The 21,015-nt window shown below is 54.0% G+C and overlaps 1 protein-coding gene across 6 annotated transcripts in view; it reads right to left on the reverse strand.

The window, feature by feature from the left end:
• RPS6KA2 (ribosomal protein S6 kinase A2) overlaps positions 1-21,015 on the reverse strand; it is a 345,143-nt gene that overhangs the window by 24,863 nt on the left and 299,265 nt on the right. For all 6 annotated transcript variants that reach the window (XM_038526526.1, XM_038526528.1, XM_038526530.1 and 3 more), the window contains 4 exons: positions 17,947-18,011; positions 8,089-8,191; positions 5,451-5,581; positions 3,993-4,118 (listed from right to left, as the gene is read on the reverse strand). In XM_038526526.1, coding sequence (XP_038382454.1) covers positions 3,993-4,118; positions 5,451-5,581; positions 8,089-8,191; positions 17,947-18,011 — 425 coding nt within the window. The remainder of the gene's footprint in view (positions 1-3,992; positions 4,119-5,450; positions 5,582-8,088; positions 8,192-17,946; positions 18,012-21,015) is intronic.

Raw genomic sequence — 21,015 nt, forward strand, 5'->3', positions numbered from 1 at the left:
ATGCTGCGCTAAAAGTTTTGTTAAGTGGTTGCTAGACCTGGCGTCCTTAATCCTTTTTTATTTTTTTAAATTTCTTTCTTCATTCAGGAGAGTCACACAGAGAGAGGCAGAGACACAGGCAGAGGGAGAAGCAGGCTCCATGTAGGGAGCCCGATGTGGGACTCGATCCCAGGACTCCGGGATCACGCCCTGAGCCAAAGGCAGATGCTCAACCATGGAGCCACCCAGGTGCCCCTGCTCTCACTCATTCTAAGAGCTGCACAGAAAAACGCAGCTGAGAATAAATGCAAAACCAACAATCTTGTTGACTGGGAATATACTTGGGTAGAGAGGTTGAAACATGGCCTTAAATGTATTTAAAGTGATGACAGAGTAATTACAGTGGCAAAATTAGGCACCTATAAGACGGAAAAATACGCTTAAAGCAAAACATGATATTTCCGGGAATGTGAGAACGACCATATCCCGCCCGCGCTCCCAGGCTGGAGGCTGCAGGCCTGGTCTCTGCAGCGCTGGCAGTTCCTGCTCCGTCCGCCAGGGGTCCTGCCCTGCCCCTGAGTAGAGCTCTTCCAGATTGTCCCCCTGCTACTCGAAGCCTGCCAGATAGGCCACCCTCATCTCCCAAATATCAGTCTGCTGGAATTTATCTGCGTGAGATATTCGCCCCACATCCCCGAAGGAGGCTTTAGGTTGAAGGTCTCTATGACATCATGGGTTGGGTAACTGTGGAGGACGGTGGGAGGGAGCCGCCCGGTGCAGGACACTATAAGCAGCATCCTCGGCCTCTGTCCATCAGGCCCCGGTGGCACCTGCCATCCCAGTGTGAAAACCAGGATGTCGGGAGCAAAACCAGCCCCACTGATTACACCTGCCCCAGACAGAAGCCCCTGCCCTCTGGCTGCGTCCCACTGTTCTTCAAAGTTGCTGTTCATTACGTCGTACGTTTTTCTGCTCATTACGCAGAGGGGAGGTTTCTGAATCCCCTATGCAGTGGGGTGTGGGGGCCCCGACTGGCTCTGACTAGGCCGTGTCTCAAAATGAAACACACCCTTTTCCGTGCACGCGAGAACGTGCATGGCTGGGTCTGCCCCTGCTCGCGTGCTGGCGGGATGCTGGGGGCCAAGTTCGGCCGCCAAGGCTCAACAGGACGTCTGCGGAGCTGAGGTCCAACTGCACACCAAGCATCAGAGGCCATGCTCTCAGCGCTGCGCTGTTGCGAGGCCTACTCAGCTTTGCTGCTAAGTTCGTCCCTCAGTGGGGACACTGCTACTCATCCACCACTCAGCTGACCCACTAAGAGGCCACAGACTATTTCAATTATGTTCTACCCGGAAAATACTGAAAATGAGATGGAGGAGCGATCTGCAGGATGTGAAAACATTTTGGTAACAAATGGGCCCATCCTGAATGCGGAGCTCTTTGCCTTGAAATTCCTGCCACTTCCTTCACCCTTGAAGGAGATCCAAACCAAGAGCAATGACCGGACCGCTGTGATTCCAACCAGGAGCGCGCACGGGCTCCTGACCCAGCTCTGGGTCCCGGGGCCTGTGCGGCGGAGGGTCAACGCTCCTGCCTGCGTTTGGCGAATTTAAACACCTTCCAGACGACCCACTGTGGTCTCAGTGCTGATGAGGGAAATCCTGCAAGGTCCAGCAGCTCAGTTTGTCCAGGGAACTTCAAGGCTTGGAAAAAAAGCAAGGGGAGGGATGGAGCAGGACCTGGCTTTCTGCTGCACGAAGCTGCAGCTACGCATCTGGCTCGTGGGCCCTGGGGTGAGATGCCTCGGATGTTCCCAGCACGGTGTGGCCTCAACGAGAGACTTGGGGACCAAAGTAGAGACACGAAACAAAGCTGAATTCAGACGGTGTTTTTCTAGGAGAGCTGGATATGGGGACAGTACGGGGAAACACACCACTGCCTCTGTCAATGCAAGGTTTCTTTTCAGAGGCACAAAACATAGCTGATAAGCCTCACAGAGGCAGGCTGTTTTCTAGAAGGGCATCGTGGTCACTGAGCCAGCCGAACAATAGATGCATTTCTTCGTGCTCACTGGAAGCAGTGATTGTTTCTGGGATTGCTGCCGGTCACCCGATAAGCTGCCTAAAGGAATTCTGTGAGAAATGACCCAGGCAGAAAAAATTCTTGGAAGCCCACGCAGGCATATGGAGCATGTGTGACGTAGGTTCTGAAGCACAGATGAGATCCTCTCATCCAGGGCAGAGTGCAGGTGCACGCCCCACATCGGGCTCACCTGCCCACGGGAGCTGCACCTGAGCGGGGAAACAGGGGCGTCCACACACACACTCCGCTGGACTCTCCCAAGGAAGAGGAGAAATTAAACTCCTCATCACCCCACGCTTGGAAATACATGGAGCCGCACACACCCGGGCCACAGAGGTGACCGCTGGCGACACCATGCCGCACCTGCTATAGGACGCTGGGACCTGTCAGCGGTACGTGTGCACTCTGGACCCACTGCTCCCGGGAATCGTGCCGCACTCCTTTCTTCGGCTCCCGGTAACGTGCTCCTGACTCCTGGGCTCCTGGGCAGGTGGGGTGCCAGGAGTCTGTCCGTGCAATGCACAAACTGTTCCCCCGTATTTCAAACATTCTTTCTTGGTTGAGGAATTCAAGATACATTTGTTTTTTTTTTTTTACAGGTTTTTTTTTCTTCTTCTTTTTTTTTAAAAAGATTTTATTTATTTATTCATGAAAGACAGAAAAAGAGAGGCAGAGACACAGGCAGAGGGAGGATAAGCAGCCTCCCTGCAAGGAGCCCCATGTGGGACTCGATCTTGGGAATCCGGGATCACGCCCTGAGCCAAAGGCAGACGCTCAACCACTGAGCCACCCAGGTGTCCCTCAAGATACAATTGTCAAAGTCATCAATTTTCAACCCAAACTAGACCAAAGGGCCTAGGTTTTTTGTTTTGTTTTGTTTTATTTTTCCTGTTTTTGGCTGGTGTCTTTTTCTTTTTCTTTTTTTTTGACAGAGTGGAATATTTTCTCAGTGCAAGAAACACAGAGTGTGGGCTACCTGCGAAGGAAGGGGGTCATCTCCTGTAGGCAACATTTCGAACAATGTCTTCTGAGCTTAGGAAAATCATGATGGAAGGAATTGCTCCTTTTATACCACTGCCTGCTGGACAGGTTCCGTGTGTCCCCACGTATTTGGTGTAGGGCAGGTGCAGTACCACGAGCTGCAGACACGTTCAGGTCTGGTCATGATGACGCCACAGGCTGGACCTGGTGTCTCCAGGGTCCCGAGGTCAGTTCAGTGGGGAAGCAGTGGTGTTAGAGCATCTCTGGCTCTCTTGTGGAGAGAATGCACGGTGGACGCTTTTTACATAAGTTAGGTTATGCTTTTAGCCGGAAGCTTTAGCTTTCATCCACATTTTACCAACCAGAAAACTCAAGAAACTGGTATTTGGGATTTCCAGATCAAATACCAAATCTAGCAACAATTACAGGGGCTAAAGGTAATATGTAGAGATCGGATTCTAGATAATCTTAGATAATTCTTACTATTTACTTTTCTCGATGGTTGAGAGTAAAAGTACCGGCCTTCTGCTTAAGTTTGCCCAGATGTTACCAGTTTATGCCTCTATTCCTTTCTTTGATTTAATTTTTGGTGACTGTAGCTTCCTCCTCTACCCCCTCCTCTCCCCTCCTCCCTCAAACACTGTGCCCATACCCCAGTTGTATTTTCCAAAACCCTGGGCACCCAAAGCTTTTATTTGAGGGTATTCTGTATACAAAAGTGCTAAAGTTGGTCAGTACTTACATGTTGAATAAAACTGAAAATATTTATGATTTGCAAAATAAGTTTTGAATGGGTGACCTCATATCAAAGCAAAGCCAACTGTGTAGTGTTAGGGCTCGTGAGATGGTGCAGGGGGAGAGGCTGGCCAGCTCAGCCATGCCAGCTGGGGGCAGGGCAGTGGTGCATGGTGCCCGCCCACCGCACAGCCCACGTGCACACACAGTCTTACCTTCACGGCATACTCTGCCTCAGTAGCTTTGTGCACACAGCGCTTGCACACGGAGTAGGAGCCCACCCCGATGTCCTCTTTGATCTCATAGCCATCAGTGAAGTGGATGTTGTTTCCATGTAGCTGCTGCAGAGAGAGACCCAGGGCAGAGATTGCTGGCAGCGCTCTCTAAGGCAAAGACACAACCACAGGCACACAGGGGCAGCCAGGGAGGTTCCAGATGGTCACTCGAGGTCACTGAGGCCAGGGGTTAATGGAATCATGAAGGTCATGCTGCTGGTCAGCAATGATTCCAGATCTAAATCCCCACTGCCCTCATCTCTCCAGTATGAGCTTAACTTTTTAGACCACAATACTCAGTGTCAGCTGACTGGCCACATTTCCCCCCAAGGATCCAAGAGGATGTGAATCCAGAGCCAGGAGCACAGAAGCCCCTGTGGATAACGGGTGTGTGGTTCTGACACTCGAGGCCAGAGTGGTGTCTGGGTGTCAACATCTAATGGGAACTCACACCCCGGGGTGTCGCAGTCACAGCCCACGTCTGCCCATATGCACAAGCCTCCCCTCTCTGTACTGAGCACAGACAAAAAGCCACTAATATCAGTATACACCATCACAGCAAGTGTCCCCATTGGAAATTGTCAGTTCCCAGAGGGCCCTGGAGAGAGAAATAGGGAAATCTAACGCTCTCTAATTTTCCCTGACATTGTCCTTAAATAAAACATAATCACAATTTCTTTTTAGAATTCTCTAAAAGAGAATTAGAGTATCTGGTTACTTAAAATGTGGAAAACTCCTTCTAAAAAATTTCCTCCTGGGATCCCTGGGTGGCGCAGCGGTTTGGCGCCTGCCTTTGGCCCAGGGCGCGATCCTGGAAACCCGGGATCGAATCCCACGTCGGGCTCCCGGTGCATGGAGCCTGCTTCTCCCTCTGCCTGTGTCTCTGCCTCTCTCTCTCTCTCTGTGTGACTATCATAAAAAAAAAAAAAATAAAAAATAAAAAAAAAAAAAAGGTCTGCAGGGTGGAGAAAAACCTTGCTTTCCTTAAAAAAATAAAAAAAAATAAAAATAAAAAATATCCTCCGAATTGATCCCCCAAATAGCACATTTCACAACAGGGAAGTGGCACCCGCAAACCGAACCACTCTCCTAGGGTGCCAGTCCTATCCATACCGTGACCCCTGCAGGGCTCCAGCCACAGGCCGACCCCGGGGACATTCTGATCAGAACTCTTCTCCCTTTGTTAGGATGACTGTGGCGCAGGGGTGAGAGCCACAGCTCAGATCACCTTGGGACTCGGTAACACCCAGGAGGCTGGGAAGAGTTGGTGGCAGAAAGTACACGTGGCACCAGCACCCCGGCACCCAGGCTGACTCTCAGTCCACGTGCGACACGGGTGCAAGCATCTCTCCACCCACACCTGCTGGAGGCGGGGGCAGCCGTGCAGGACGGGGTTACCTGCACGATGGGATGGACCGTGGCTTTGTGCAGATCTTGTTGCGAGGGCTCCTGGACCAGACTTGAGGCCACAAAACTGAATCCTCTAAACAGATGATGTGCATTGGCGCTGGGGGGGACACCGGGTGAGTCTGCAGGTAACAACGAGAGCATTCAACCTTCCAGGAGGGGCCTACTATTTTGCATTCTCCAATCTCTTTTGCTTAATTTATGACACCATACAGCTTGGGTTGTGCTAGGGAGTAACTGAAGTGCTAAGGACACAGAGAAATCATTCTCTCCACATTTATGCATTAATAAGAGGTAGAATTTTCTAAGCATATGAGCTCAGCGCATGGTCGTGTTAAAGGGTAGCTATAGCAAGGTGATTCTGAAAGAGTGGCTAATCCACATCCTGTAGGTTAGATTTCTGGATGCGGAGTAGGAACATCTTGTGGTAGGCTTATGGTCTTTTTTTTTTTTAAACTTAAGCCAACAGGAAAGCTAGTTTGGTCACGCACAAACCAGCTGCCTACTGGATTGCACGGATTGATGAGAGATGCCAGACCAAGATGTAAAAACCCCTCAAACATACTAGTCAGAAACTAGTCATGAGATCATCAAAGTTTTAAATTTTCTTTTATCCAGCTCATGTGCCTTTATTTATTTATTTATTTATTTATTTATTTATTTATTTATTTATTTTTGCATTTTAAATACTGTACCCAAAACCAGCATCCCCTGGATGATTCTAAAGCACGCTAAGTTCTACTTATGCCGTCTATGGTTCAGGCACACCAGCCACGCCAACCAAACGTTAGGGGTGATGACTTCCACAAGGACCCATCTGAACTTGCGCTGATTGCCCTGAGCCTGCCCGCCAGCTCTGCGGGTCCCTGCAGGGAGAGGCAGCCTTGGCGATAGAAGGTGATAGAAGGTACGGCTGTGTACTTCGTGCCCCACCGCCAGTTCAGAGACAAAGCTTGTTTGATCTGCAAATTCTCCACTTACTAACAAAAGTGCATCAGTGCAAGGTAAACGAGCTGTTCTTCCCCCAAAGCAACACACTCTTCAGCAGCTGTAAATGAGCCTCTTGAGCTATATGCTCTGCCTTTACCATTTGCAGGGCTCTGGCTAATTCTCTGGGATGAGCTCAAAGTCTTAAATCTAAAGCCCTAAGCGCCCTGGGGGTTGAAGATCATTCAACGTGGATGTATCGGTTGTGCTCTGTAGAGACCTCCAGGGCAGCAGGTGGTAGCATGGGGGCTTTCAGGAGCAGAAAGACCTCAAAGCTGCAATTCTGTGCAAGTGAAAGGCAGAGAGTGGGAAGCAAGCCGGGGAGCCGGAGCCCCGGGTCTGGAGCAGCTTGGCGCCCGCCGCGCTTCCGTCTCTGCTGTCTGGAGGCACATGGTTTTCAGATTCTAAAAACTACTCTGTGCTGCAGCCTTCTGGGTTTTAATGAAGCTTCTCCAGTCTAGCATGGTGGGAATTTATTTCCCAGCGCCAACCGCCTAACTTAAAGGGAATAAAGTGGATTCTCTGTTCCAAGTTTCTCCACATAGTATATTGTATTTGACCATCTCTGTTTCACGATTATCCATAAAAATCATAGAAAGTTTCAGATTCAAAAGTTAAGAAGAATCCCCATAGACAAGGGATTTCTTCCTTTTTTTTCTTTTCCACGTAACACCATTATGTAACAGATACGTCACTGTGTGGACTGGATCATGTTCCCCCAAAATTTATAGTTTGAAGCCCTAACCTTCCATGTGACTGTCTTTGGAGATGGGGTCTTTCGGGAAGTAATTAAGGTGAAATGAGGTCATGAGATCTGCTCCAAGAGCACTGGTGTCCTTATAAGAAGAGAGAGCGAGCAGGGATCTCTCTTTTCCTCCTCGTGGGCAGAATGAAGCCGGGTGAGGACACACAGAAGGTGGCCGTCTGCAAGCCACGAAGAAAACTCTCACCAGGAATCAAAATAAATGTCTGTTGATCGAAGTGGCCATCAGGGCAGCCTGGGCAGACCAAGACAATCAACATACCTCAAAAAAATTAATATTAACTCATTAATGTCACAAAATGAGAACTTCTAGAGGGACGGATGAGCTCTGACTCTTCAAGTCAAGAGTGACTGTTGATCTTCATGAAAGCTAAGTATATGTGTCATGTGCTGTGGGGACGTCCAGTAGCTGACACAGCTTTTCTGACAGGTGTGTGGGGTTTGCATGAATAAGATCTACGGTTCACACAGCTATGGGCTTTGCCTTCCTCCTCCCACAGAACCCTCTTGATACATGAGAGATTTTCATTGTCTTGAGGTTCTCTTCTGTGCCTGCCTGAAAGAAGCGGTCCCTGGATTGGCAGCTCAGAACGAGAGGCAGCAGGTGAGGGGGACTCTACGGAACTCCTAGATAATTTCCAAACCAGATGCTGCTGGGGTGGCAGCAAGGGTGGAGAGATGACTGAGAACTGGTTCTATCACTTAAACCTCCATGGTGGACCAGAAAACAAGAAAGTCAAACAGAACCAGTTTTCTCCAAGGAAGCTTTCCTGAACCTGAGATCTGCTGGCTCCTAAGTCACTCTCCCTAACTGACCCAGGAGGAGGACCCACAACTGGCCAGCACCCCGGGTCTGCATGCACTCACGCGGGCACACACCTGTGGGCGTCCGTGCTGTGAACTCGGGGTCAAAGTGGAAGGTGTCCTCGGGCCTGCCCACTGCTGGCTTGAACGGCGGCTTGATCTCCTTCCTGTACAGCTTCTGCAGGGAAAGCAGGACGGGACAGTGAGGAGCTACGGACACCTCGAAACATGCCATAGAGCAGCAGACCCTGATGTTGGGGAGGGGAAGACATGCTTCGAATACTCCGCCCCGGTTTTCACCTGCTGCCAGCCCCTCTGCACACTCTGACGTATACGTGAATACGTGTGGAATCCAGTAAGTCACGTGTTGATATTATGTAGAATATATGATATAATTACATCCTATAAGGGCCACAATTGAAGGTATGAGGGTCTGGACACATGCTAAGTAATCTCCATTTAGGGCAACATGAGGTTTTAAGCCTTTTTGGGGGGGCACAATTTTTCTTTTTGAATTTTTCTCTTCAAGTCCAATCTGGCTGGACAGTAATGTCTTAGCCCACCCCAGGTAACAGCAGGGAGGGGCCCCTGCTGCTTGGCACCCTCCCCCGCCCTGGCCACTGCGGGGCCAGCACGTGGGGAACGCTGGGAAAGCCCCCTGCTAGAATCGAACCAGGTCCCTCCGGTGCACACGCATCCCAGAGTCTGTGACCGGGGACCACAGTACTTTCCTCGGGCACCCCAGATTTGGGGGTCCAGACCCCTCTGCTCAAGTGGGCAGAGTTGTGCTTTTGCGTTCCTTTACATGCATTTGTGTGCCTTGATGGGCTGCTGAGAATGCCTGAATCCTGAGGAGGATCGGCCCTTCTCCGGAATGGCCACATCTGGCCCTGACCCTGAGTCACGGAGCCAGAAAATCCACGCCCCTCACTGCTTCACTCTGACACTGGCTTCCTTGAAAATGTGGTCTAAACCTGATTGCGTTGTCTTCAGTGCTCTCAGGCAAATCAACAATTCGTTCTTTTGGGGAGATTCAACTATGGGAACAATGCAGTTTGGAATCAGGCCTGGGTAAAGCTGCCGATGGGGAAGAAGCAAGCCGGGGGAGGAGGGGAAAGTGGGACCGGCCTGGGAGGTGAGCCCTGGGATGGAGAGGCATTGGGGGGCCTCAAGGCAGCTGCTCCTAGCTGAGGCTGAGGGGGCGTCTGCGGGGCGGGCTTCAGAACGTCGCAGTCCTTGTCAGTCGGCGTGCCCTGGGAGCGGAGTCACGGCACTGGCCGGCGTGCTGAGAACCTGGCAGGTCGGCACACCCAGGGCCTGGACACCAGGAGGGGAGTCTGGCTGCAACCATGTAGCATGAGTTTTCCCAGTTTTGCCCAGGCCCTTTCTTGACTCTTCTATGTCTGTAGGTCTGCAACCAGGGACCCTCGTGGCTCAGAAAACAAACGCAGCGACCTCCGTCCAGATCTGCTCTAAATCTCTCCATGACACAGAAAAGCAGATTTTATCACCTTGACTTTACAGGTGAGGGAACCCAGGCAAAGGCAGGTTGGGTGAGTGGTGTAAGGTCAGGAGCGAGTGAGGGTCAGCAGGAAGAGGACCTGCTTTTCCCCTTACAGCACCACTCACGGGGCAGGAGGGCGCAGTGCCCCATCCCTGCCCAGAGCACACCCTTCCAGAAGCCACGGCAGCCACAGAAACTGCCAGGTGCGGCTGATAGAACAACCACTGTGTCTGGGATCAGGGAGGCGGGGGGCAGAGGCCGGCATGGCTGGTGACCACCAGGTGCCCCCGGTTTGCGAGAGGCAGGAGCTGGGGCACAGGGCAGAGCAGAGCTCGGGTTGTGCACCTGGGAGCCGTGGGAGGAAAACGAATGCTTTGACTCCGCCCTGGATTATCTGGTCATTTCCTGCCCTGGGTGAATAGATTTCATTAGGAATTGATTTACTTCCTAAGCTCTTTCCAGAAATAGAAAGATGCTACTTTCCGCGGTGACGCACTCTGGGGTGGGAATAAACTTCCATGATGTGTGCACTTGTCAGAGGAAATCTAATAAGGCCAAGCAAAGTGTGCTTCCTTATTAAAATGTTAGCGGTTACTGAGACCGATGGCCGAGGCGCAGCCCTGCGGGGCTCAGACCCTTTCTGCTCACAACAGGGATTCTCCGGCGGTATTTGAGCTGGGTTATTAAATCAATACCTGTCCTGCTCAAGGAAAACTCACATCCTCTCCCTGGTCAGGCATGTGTTCTCTTGCAGGTGGGCGACAGGTTAGGGAGGAAGCTAGTGGGGAGGGGAGGGAGCCGGAGGGAGAGGAGAAGGAGAATCCCAACTAAGCCAGGCTCCTGCTTTAGGAACAGGGGGGTTTATTTACAGGCACACAGAACTGGCTGTCACTTAACCCAAATGAGCAGTGAGAGGCGAGCCGTTTGCATGTGGGGCTGGAGGTCATACATTTCAGCTGCTCTTCTCCCTGCAGCTCCACTGACACAGGGACCCCTGGAAGCAGGAGGCTGAGACCTGCTCCCAGCCTCAAACCTGCAGATAAAACATCCCCAGAACCCAGGGCTTTTCAACAGAAGCGGTTTTGCTCTACAATGGAACACCAAGCAGCACCTGGAGGCGTCTGCGGTCAGGACCGTGTGCATGTGCGGGCCCCCAGGGGGTAGATTCCAGGCTCTGGGGACACCCTGCAGGCTCGCTTCCATCCAACCACCAACAGTATAACCACACCAGCTCCAATGAGAAGCAGGGCTGCGTCGTCAAGGCCACTGGCACTTTTTCAAACCCCCTTCCCCTCCCTGCAGAAACCTGCACAGCTCTGCTGCTTGTCCTGCCATCCCTCCACGCCCCTGCCATGGGGGGAGGATACCAAGGCTTTGAGAATCCAAGTGGACCATGAAAGCACAGGCGCCTCCTCAGACCACACTGACTCTCAGGCCACGTGCTTTACCCCAGTCTTTCGCCTGCCTCACCCTCAATAGCCACACAGAGGCCCAGGCCTGAAGGCTGACCTTGTGGGGAGACAAGGCTCCCATTTTCCAAGTCTTTATACGTAAGGGAAAGGAATTCATCAGAATGGCATCTGTCACCTAGCAGTGGTGCTGCTGTGCACATCGTTTAGGTGGAGAGGACTGCCTCCCTTTAGCTCCAGTATTTAGCAATAACTCAGGGAGCAGAGGATGTGGTACCTCCTGGCTTCCCCCACCCCAGGACCCCTGGGCTGGCCTGCCTGGTTCAGATTCCCAATTCCTCCCTCCTAATGCACACCCAGCCCAGTGTGTGCCCCCAAAACTGGTCACAGAACCCAGCCATTGCTCAGCAGCACAATTATAGCATGTATGTCTAGTTTTCCTTAGGCCTTCGAACCTCCTCTGTAAGCCTGTGCTTCATTAAGGAAATCCTAACTGACCAGAAGGGAGAGCGTGGGAGAGAGAGCCCACCGAGGGCTCGCTGGTGGGCGGGCTCCCTCGAGGGCCCCTCAGCCCCCGGAACACTCATCCCTGTTCTCGGTCCACCTGTGAGCATAGCCTGTGCAAGGGCAGCCCCAGAACACCACCGTTCCTCCCGGTCCCCGAGGAGGCTGTGGTTTCATCCTGGTTCTGAGCAGGTAGCAAAGGGCTGTGTAAGGTACCCAGGTGCCCTCTGTGCTCTGGATGGCTCCTGATGCAGTCTTAAAGGTCAGTCAATTTCTTCCTATAACTGGGTAAACTTTGGGCTAATGTGTGCTAATATGTGTTACTATTACACATGCTTTTCTTTCCCTGTGTTCAAACCTAGGAGTGGGTTTGGGGTTTCAGGGCAAAGATACTCGTGCTTCTCATTTTGGAATGTAAGCGGCAGTACACAGGGTTAAATCGAGAGCGATTGGCAGCCACGTTCTGTGTAGGTCTTGAGCTTGACGAGATGCATTATAATTCTGACCTAGATTCCCCTCTCTGAGCCTCTGGAACAGTCCATCCCACACTGACAGAAAGGGAATGGGGGTCTTATGATCAAATTCACCGGGCATCGCTTTAAATCACCTCGGCCGTCCCGGGATCTTAGGATGACACAACAAGTCGCAGCCACATGGGAATGGATTCGCACGTCATGCCAGGAGGCTCTGGGCAGGTGCACCAGGGCTATTTATACCTAAACGACCTTCCGGTGACGAAGGGGAGAACCGGGGGGCACAGTGAGAGTGGTGACAGGGTAATGTGATAGGAAGCTGCTTCTAGCCTGGGGTCACAGACCTAACATCTGCTTTCTGCAGGCAGCTCTGGCTCCAGGCATCTCAAAATTAACATTCTCCAATTAGGAAAGGGCACACAGTGAGCTATAGATTATTCCTGAAATAGCAACACAGAAATAATGTGGAATTGATGCTAGCCTGGCAGGGGTAACAGGGAGAAATCAAATGGCTCCAGGTTCCCCCACCCCGCCACTGGGGGATCTGATGGGTCTGTGGTCCACGCAGCAGGACTCTGTCTACACAGCTTACCCCTCGCTGAAAGCAGTTCCAGCCAAAGTATCTGTATTTATAAAACTGCTGAACTGAGAGGCGGTTATTCATTGAACAAAGAGTCCTGTCGGGCTCCTTGAAAGGAGAAGCTCTTCTGGTGTATTTGATGTGGGAATAAACTGATAGAAATCTTTCTAGCAGGCAGTGGGAGGAGCCCCCTCACCCTCTGACACAGGCCCCGAGATGCTGGCCAGTAGCCAACCGCTCCTGGGAACCGAACCCCTAAACTCCCCTCTGCACAGTCTTGTGGGCGAGAAGACTTCTGTCTGCAACTTCTGGTCACATGTCCGGCAAGGTGGGGACTTTGGGTCACGCTGCCAGTTAGCCCACGGGCCCTGGGCTCTCTTCTTCCTGCCCCGTGCCTTGGTTTCTCACGGGAGACCCTCCCACCGCAGAGTGACCACTGCTGGTACCCTTGGAAGGGTCACAAATGCAAACAGAGCGACACCAGCACAAGCTGCCAGCATTCATAAAAGTAGTCGCGATATCGGGTTCTGAACAGGTACGGTGAGGGCCCCAGGCTCGGCCAGGAAACCAGAGGCTGGTCAGCAGGTGTCGGAGGGCAGTGGGGTGCCAGGCCACGCTGCGTGTCTTCCTCGGGTCCTGTGGTGTGGAACTTCCGTGCAGCTATGGGCAGTTTGCGTGGTGTAGGTGCAGGACTTGGGGGCTGTCATGTTTCATTTGTCTCGTGAGACAGAGCAGCTTTCATGAAGTCTGCTCCGCAGCAGACGTTCACCTGTTCGGCTTTGCAGACAGGTGAACAGTAGAGCAGGACGGTCTGGGGCAGTGGCCTCACCTGCACCGTGGGTGGACTTCTTCCGCTCCTGCAGGTCACCTGAAAATTGCTGCTGGCAGTTTCAGGTCACAGAGAGAAGCAGAAAGTGGAATAAATACCCTTGCACTTTCCAGGGCGGATCCTGAGGCAGGCCCTGGGTTCAGGCAGGTCAGGGAAGTGGCTCTGCGTCGTCCTCACGAGCCTCTGCCGGGCAGAGGGAATGCCTCCTGGTAGTCAGAGTTTTTGCAGACGCTGCTCTGCTGTGGTTTGCTTATCTAAGCTGCCGAAACAGAACGGGCACGTCTGGACACAGAGTTAGTAACATTACTCCCCAGATGCCTCGCATGTTCGTGTCTGCTTTCTCAGACTGCCACTTGCCAGGTGGGCGACGGGGAGCCACGCTGGACACCAAGACTCACGGCTTGGGGGTGGGGAGGGAGGGTGGCGATGGGGGCCCCGGGAGGCCCCTGGCAGCTGCGAGAAGGCTGTGGTCCCCAGGAGGGCTTGGCTAGTTGCATCTCCCCCCAGATGTCAGGGCCTGCCCGCGTTCTCTGCGGCGGTCCTCTCTCCGACGGGACGCCTCCACGGTACACCTCTTCTGTGGCTGGACCGTGCAGCCGTCGGATGATGAGCAGCTTGGGGACAGCTGTGTCTTTCCATTGCTATAGTGCGGACACCCTGCTCGCTCACCTGGACACGGCCAAGCGCCAAGTATCATTTATGAAATACATGAATTTGCACAAAAGTGGTGACTCAGAGCTCCTCTCCCTTAACCACTGACTGGCTGCTTTCATTCAGGGCCTGGGATGGAGTGCGATCCTTCCATCTCTCTGTCCCTCCCTCGTCAGCCTCGGGCAAATATGGAAGTGACAGCACATATGCTTGGTCCCCATGAATCCGAAGGGCCTCTCTCAGAAGCAAAATGAAACAAAATGCTAAAAGCAACAAGAGAAACTTCCCGTCCTCTGTTTTAGTCCCAATCACTTTGAAATAAAGCAGAATGCCACATTCTTGGTGCAGAAATCCCATGACCACGTTTGCCCTGCAGGGACCTGGCCCCATGTGTGGAGACAAGATGAGCCGTGCACACCGAGGCCGGTATCGTGGCTGGACTCTCACCGGGCACGGCTCCTAACACTGCAGAAAGAAGCCGGCCTCTGCTCAGAGCTCACGCGGACCTGGGCTTTCTGGGATGCACACGAGCTCAACCTGCAGAGCACACTCAAGGTCATCATCGTGCTATGAAAGTTCGAGGCGTTTCATAAAGTTGTCTTGGCTCCCCTGTGCATGGCCACTCCTTCAGGGGTGCCCTGTCTTGGCTGAGAGAAGCATCTGTCTGCAGCACTTGCCAGCAGCTCCTCTTGTTCCAGGTGGCTGTGTCGAGAGGTCCCCGGAGCCGTGTGGCCGGGCCTCCCACCCTCTCAGCTGCAGCCCTCAGATCTCCCACACCACGCGGCCAGCTCCCCTACTCTGCCCCAGCGATCCAGTTCTCCTGTTTTCTCGTCGGTGTAGGCAGGGGCTGTGGTGTTCCTGCCCCGAGAGCCTTTCCCGCCTGCTCCCCTGCTCCCTCGCTCACCCACTATTCATCGAGTGCCTCCTCTGCCCCAGCCTGTCTCAGAGGCAACATTGGCAGTGACTCCTGAGCTTTTGGGGCTTCCATCCCGGGGGCAGGGGATGGGGACTGAGAACACCATGAAGCGGGGACATGATGCACTGGAAGGTGATGAGGAGCCAGGGATGGAGGAAGGTCAGGGGGCCAGGGCACTGGGTGAGGAGCAGTGGTATTAGAAGGGTGGCTCGGGTGGGACAGGCTTTTCAGAGATCTCAGGAGTGCTTAGGGACATGTGGGCCGATGTGCTCGGCAGAAGAGGCCTGAGAGGCTGGCGTGGAGGGCACAGCTCCGGTTCCCTGCCTCCTCCCCTCCGTGGTGCTCTTCACAGCGCAGCCTTCTCTCCATGACTCAGTGCATGTCCTCCCCTTCCTGCCTCTCTCTCTGGACCCCGTGGCAAAGCCTAGGGTGTCACGGCCAGCTCTGTCCCCACATCCTGGAGGTGCCTGAAACGTGGTCAACAGCGTGGCCAAGTCTGTGCAACAGTGCATAATAAGAGAAGGGGGTATGCAGCTCTGCTCTGGTGCCTGTGCCCGGAAGGGACAACATCTGGCAGAGGGGACTGTGCCCCAGCTTGTGGGGCTCCTGCCCTTGGTGTGGCGCTGGCCTCTGGGGCTAGCACACAGCCTGAGGCCTCATCACCACACACGAACAGCAGAGCTTCTGTGCTGGGTGGGACTCGTGAATGATCCACCGACAAAGATCTTTAGGAGCCTGTGTGTGAGTTGAGGGCGACCGGGCTCCTTATAAGCTCACATCTCAGTAAGCGAAGGGAGAAGAGATTTCACAGGCAGGTCGTGGCTTTGATGTCTTTGTTTCCACTTTTCTAAATGCAAGCTGATGTCGACTGGGCCCTTTAACGAGGCCTGTGTACCTGGCGGGGAGGTCACAGGTGTGCCAGCATCTCGAGGGCTTCTCTCGTCTCGCCGTTGAAAAGAAACCAAACCTCGTAAAAGCTCCATAATCGGAACGGCAGAAGGGGGTTTTAAGGAAGCTTGTGCTCTCCCTGCTGGTCCACTTTCACAGGGGGAGAAGGGAGGTCGGGAAAGGTCAGAAGGTCCGGGAACAGCTGGTCCCCTACGGCACTGATGTCAGCACCTTCTCGGAGGTAACAACCGTGGGGGGCCGGGGGCGGTTGGCCACGGAGCCACCTGCTGCTGGAACTCGCTCAGGTGACAGAAAATAACAGAAGCCGACGGCCTCTGTTCTGCAGGGGACATTCATATATAAATATATGTATTTCACATTCTGTTAAGATCCCCCGAGGTTAATCTGTGAGCTCCAGAAAAGAAACCTCGGAATGTGCCTGCTGTGTGAACCAAAGGAAAGGACCAGAAGACACTGGCATCCACGGGGGATGCCTTCGTTACACACAAAGCACAGCCGCGGCCGCTCAGAGGCACCGTCCCCAAGCTGACGGGTTAGGAGGCGGCTCCGAGAGGCTGGTCGGGGTGAGGGTCCGGAACTCCTCTGCCAGCATCCAGCTCCAAGCAGCATCTTGGCAACCACCTGGAGAACTGGAGCCAGAGGCCTACGTCTGATGGGCCCCTCCCTCCAGGTGGCATCTGGGCATCAGGCCTGTGTACAGCAGAAGTCCGGGGGGGTCGGTTCAGCCAGAGCCCCTCCCGGTGGCCTTCCAACCATGGCCCCCCACCTGCCCCCTGGCTATAAATCCCACTGCCCCAGCTAGCCAGAGTTGAGCCCCATCTCTCTCCTACTGCAGACCCTGTCCCCATGGTCCCTGAACTCATCCCGACATAAGTCTTCCTTATGTCACTAACAAGTGTCACCAATAACTTTGTCTTTAACAGTTGGATTTTTTTTTCTTTAATGGCTCTGTAAGAAGGGGTAGCTGTGTGGGCCTGAGCCCCAAAAGAGAGACTGGGAAAGCGGTACGGAATTCGAGATGCCAGCGGTTCAGCACTAAGGAGCACTGTGCAGTGGGGCCCGGTGGCCTGGAGATCCAGTGACCCAGCAGCCTGGTGATCCACAGGGGGCCCAGAGACCCAGAGACCCAGCAGCTTGGAGACCCACAGGGACTCAGAGACCCAAAGACCCAGAGACCCAGCAGCTCAGCAGCCTGGAGACTCACAGGGGCCCAGAAGCCCAGAGACCCAGAGACCCAGCAACCTGGAGACCCACAGGGGCCCAGACACCCAGAAACCCAGCAGCCCAGCAGCCTGGACACCCACAGGGGCCCAGGGACCCAGAGATCCAGAGACCCAGCAGCCTGGAGACCCACAGGGACTCAGAGACCCAGAGAACCAGCAGCTCAGCAGCCTGGAGAGCCACAGGGACTCAGAGACCCAGAGACCCAGCAGCTCAGCAGCCTGGAGAGCCAGAGTGGCCCAGGGGCCCAGAGACCCAGAGCCCAGAAACCCGGCAGCCCAGCAGTCTGAGACCCACAGGGACTCAGAGACCCAGAAACCCAGCAGCCTGGCAACCTGGAGACCCACAGGGACTCAGAGACGCAGAGACCCAGCAGCCTGGAGACCCACAGGGACTCAGAGACCCAGAGACCCAGCAGCCCAGCAGCCTGGAGACTCATAGGACCCAGGAACCCAGAGACCCCAAGACCCAGTCTGGAGACCCACAGGGGCCCAAGGGCCCAGAGACCCAGCAGCTCAGCAGCCTAGAGACTCACAGGAGCCCAAGAGCCCAGAGACCCAGCAACCTGGAGACACAGAGGCCCAGGGGCCCAGAGACCCAGAGAACTGGCAGCCCAGTGACCCGGTGCCCTGAGGGGCTCCTGCAGCCTGTTACTGGGTGGAAGGTGATCTCTGCTCTGTCCTCAGCAGGTGGGAGTAGCAGCAGGGTCATCTCAACCTGCCTCCAAAGGGCCAAGTGCTAAAGGGATTTTCGGCCTGGCACTGCAGGAAGGGGGTCTCTGGTCTGTGCCTATAAAATGCCAGCCTGTTCAGAGGGCTCCTGAGGCAGGCCCCCGCTCCAGGTGACAGGGCTGCGGTCACCCCTGGTCTGTACCAAGCTGGTGCACCTTCCACCTCACCTCCCCATCATGCAGGGCAGTGGGCACTGTGCAACTCACATTCCAGTCTATGGTCACAAAGAAAGGATGCCGCTTGATCTCTTCCACCCCGTCGATGCCAGCACCTGTCGGAGGACAAAGCAGAGGTGAGCATCAGAACAAACTCCTGGTTTCCTGACCTCTGATAGCTTCTGGCACAGCAGTGTGAGGGGCTGGAGGGGGGTGGGGGGTGCCCGGAGCAGCTCCCAATGCCTTCTTCCTGAGGGAAGGGGCCCCTTCTCCCCTGCTTCCCTGCCTCCACAGCTCTGTAGGGCTGTGACAGGGCCAGGGCAGGGGTGGGGCAGGCTGGAAGCTTTCTGCTGCAGGTGTGGAGGTGCCTGGAAACTCGGAGGGGGAGCTGAGGCCCATCACAGCCTGGCTGCGTGTGTGCATGTGTGCATCGGTCTATCTGTCTATGTATGTAGCTATGCATATATCTATGTATCTTTTAAAAAAATTATTTATTCATTTGAGACAGAGAGACAGAGAGAGAGAAAGAAAGTATGAGCAAGAGGAGATGAAGAGGGAGGAGAAGCAGACTCCCCACTGAGCCTGGAGCCAAACATGGGACTCGATTCCAGGACCTGGAGATCATGACCTGAGCTAAAGGCAGATGCCCAACTATCTGAGTCACCCAGGTGCCCTTCTATCTATCTATCTATCTATCTATCTATCTATCTATCTATCTATCTATCATCTATCTATCATCTATCCATCCCATCCATCCATCCATCCATCCATCCATCCATCCATCCATCCAAGTAGGTTCCGTGTCTGACCTGGGGACTCAAGCTCACAACCCCGAGATCAAGAGTCACATGCTCTCCCGACTGAGCCCTGCAGCTCCTGCCCCCTGGCTGCACTCTCGTACCCTACTAATCCTAGCTCAGCCTGGCCTTCCAGAAGAAGGAGAACTAGCAGAAGCAGCAGGAGGGCAGACCACAGTGCAGAGCGCCCTGTTAGATGGCTCTGGGTTTACAGGGAGAGGAAGAGAGCCAGGACCTGGAGAGGCTGCTTCCAGCGGGACAGAACCCAGAGAGAGACTGGCATCCACCCCCGGGGCCGCCCGGGGCCCTGGAGACTGCTTATAAATAGTTCTGCTGGGTTTGTTAGTTCTCTTTTCACTTTGCTGCGTACATTAAATCCCAAGGCCGGGTGGGGGGTGGGGTTGGGGGAAAGGTCGAATCTGCAGAAAACAGAGGACTCAGGCAGGGAAATGTTTTGCCCCACATGGTGACGTCATTATACATTTGCCTGAAGCACACAGGCCAGCGCTGGTGTATCCATTGTCAAAGTGCACGGCACTGACACCACTTCAGGGCTTGGGCAAACTGTCTAGGGGGTGGGGGGCATACATGGGAACTTGCTGTACTTGCTGTTCTGTTTTTCTCTCAATGCTGTTCTAAAAATAAGTCTATTAGTCCAGAGAAACCAAAATCCCGAGGCCCTAAGAGCTCCGTGTTTTCTCCAGGATGGGAGGCTGGAGAGGAGCCTCAGTGGGTGATGGAGGGCACTGGGGGCTTGGGGACGTGGGAAGGGGAAGCAGGCCATGGGGGCTGGGCTGTCTCCAGCCAGCTCTTGTCCCAAGCCTGGGGAAGGGGGTTCTGTGTCACTCGGTTTGTGAGATATAGACTTCCCGATTCTGCACCCCACCCTGAGCTCTGCAGGTCAAGGCCTGGTTCAGGGGTTCCCTGTTCAGCCAGCACCCCAGAAAGGTGGCTGGTGGTGGCTGCTGGCTGCTATGGGAAGGAGCAGGAGCAGGAAGGTGTGTAGAGGACCAGGGAGCCACCCCAAGGTGCTGTGGCCACCCTGGCACTGCCCATCCAGCCACACTGTCAGGGCCTGGGAAGTCGGGTGGAGTCCTCCATCCAGGGTGCTGGGATCCCAGGAGCTGAAGTCCTCCTGGATTGGGCTGGATGCTTTCACATCCTAATCCCCTGACTGCCCTTTCCTGGTATTTCCGTGGTTGTGGGCACCACTCACGTGACCAGAAGGTGGGACAGTTCAGCCCCACCTCTGACCTCCAGGGAGGGGAGACGGCTGGCGGTGGAGCCCATCACCAACCCCCCGTGATTTCATGGAGCACGCCTAAGTAGTGAAAGCCCTTGTGAAAGCCCCATACATCAGGGTTTGGAGAGTTTCTGAGCTGATGAACAAAAATGCATCCATGTGCTGGTGGGGGGGTGGTGGCACATCCCAAATTCCAAGGGGACTCCCTCAGACCTCACCCTAGGTACCTCTTTATCTGTATCCTTTAAAACATCCTTTGTAATAAACTGGTAAAAGAAAGTGAAATGATTTCCTGAGTTCTGTGAGCTGTTTCAGCACATCATCAGACCCACAGAAGGGGTCTCGGAAACTCCTGATGTATAGCTGGTTGGTGGGGAGCACAGGAGACGCCCTGGGCGGGGGACTGGCATCTGAAGTGGGGCATCTAGTGGGACTGTGCCACCTCCGGCTGGTTAGAGCCAGAGCTGAAGTGAATCGTAGGACACCGAGCTGGTGTCTCCTGGGAAGTGAAGACTTCGCTCGTGTGGAAAACCCACAGGTCTGGTGTCACAAGTATTGGCGCGAGTAGAGGGAAATGGGTTCTATATTCGAGGACCTCCCCCTGAAGACCTCTCTGGATTTCCGAGTCTGGCTCCCTTGTTCCCGGATCTGATCCCAGCAGCTAGCAGCCTGTGACGGGTACCCAGACGGCTGCTGTAGAAAACCGTGCAGAACAAATCAGCGCTCTGACTCCCAGCACTGGCTCCCGTCAGCCCATCGCCGATCCCCTTTGATGAAGACCAGAACTCTGAGCTCAAAAATCCTCCTGGTCCTGAGGATTAAAGTGGAAGGAAACCCCACCCCGGATCTGCACTGCTTCCCAGCTCTTTCTTTGGTGAGTGCTGCCGGGCTGCCAGAAGCCCTATGGGTCGGTTGGCGGGGGGCACTTCGAGCACACACGTCCGAGCCCAAGGGTGCAGGCACCTGCAGGGGGACTCATCGCTACATTTCTTTGAAGAATCTGCTTTGCATCTTGTACCTGTTGCATTTCACCCTCATCCGTCATTTGCAAATACACGGTCTGCAGGGATTTGAACCAAG

The sequence above is a fragment of the Canis lupus genome, chromosome 1, assembly GCF_011100685.1.
Source record: "Canis lupus familiaris isolate Mischka breed German Shepherd chromosome 1, alternate assembly UU_Cfam_GSD_1.0, whole genome shotgun sequence".
Classification (NCBI taxonomy): domain Eukaryota; kingdom Metazoa; phylum Chordata; class Mammalia; order Carnivora; family Canidae; genus Canis; species Canis lupus.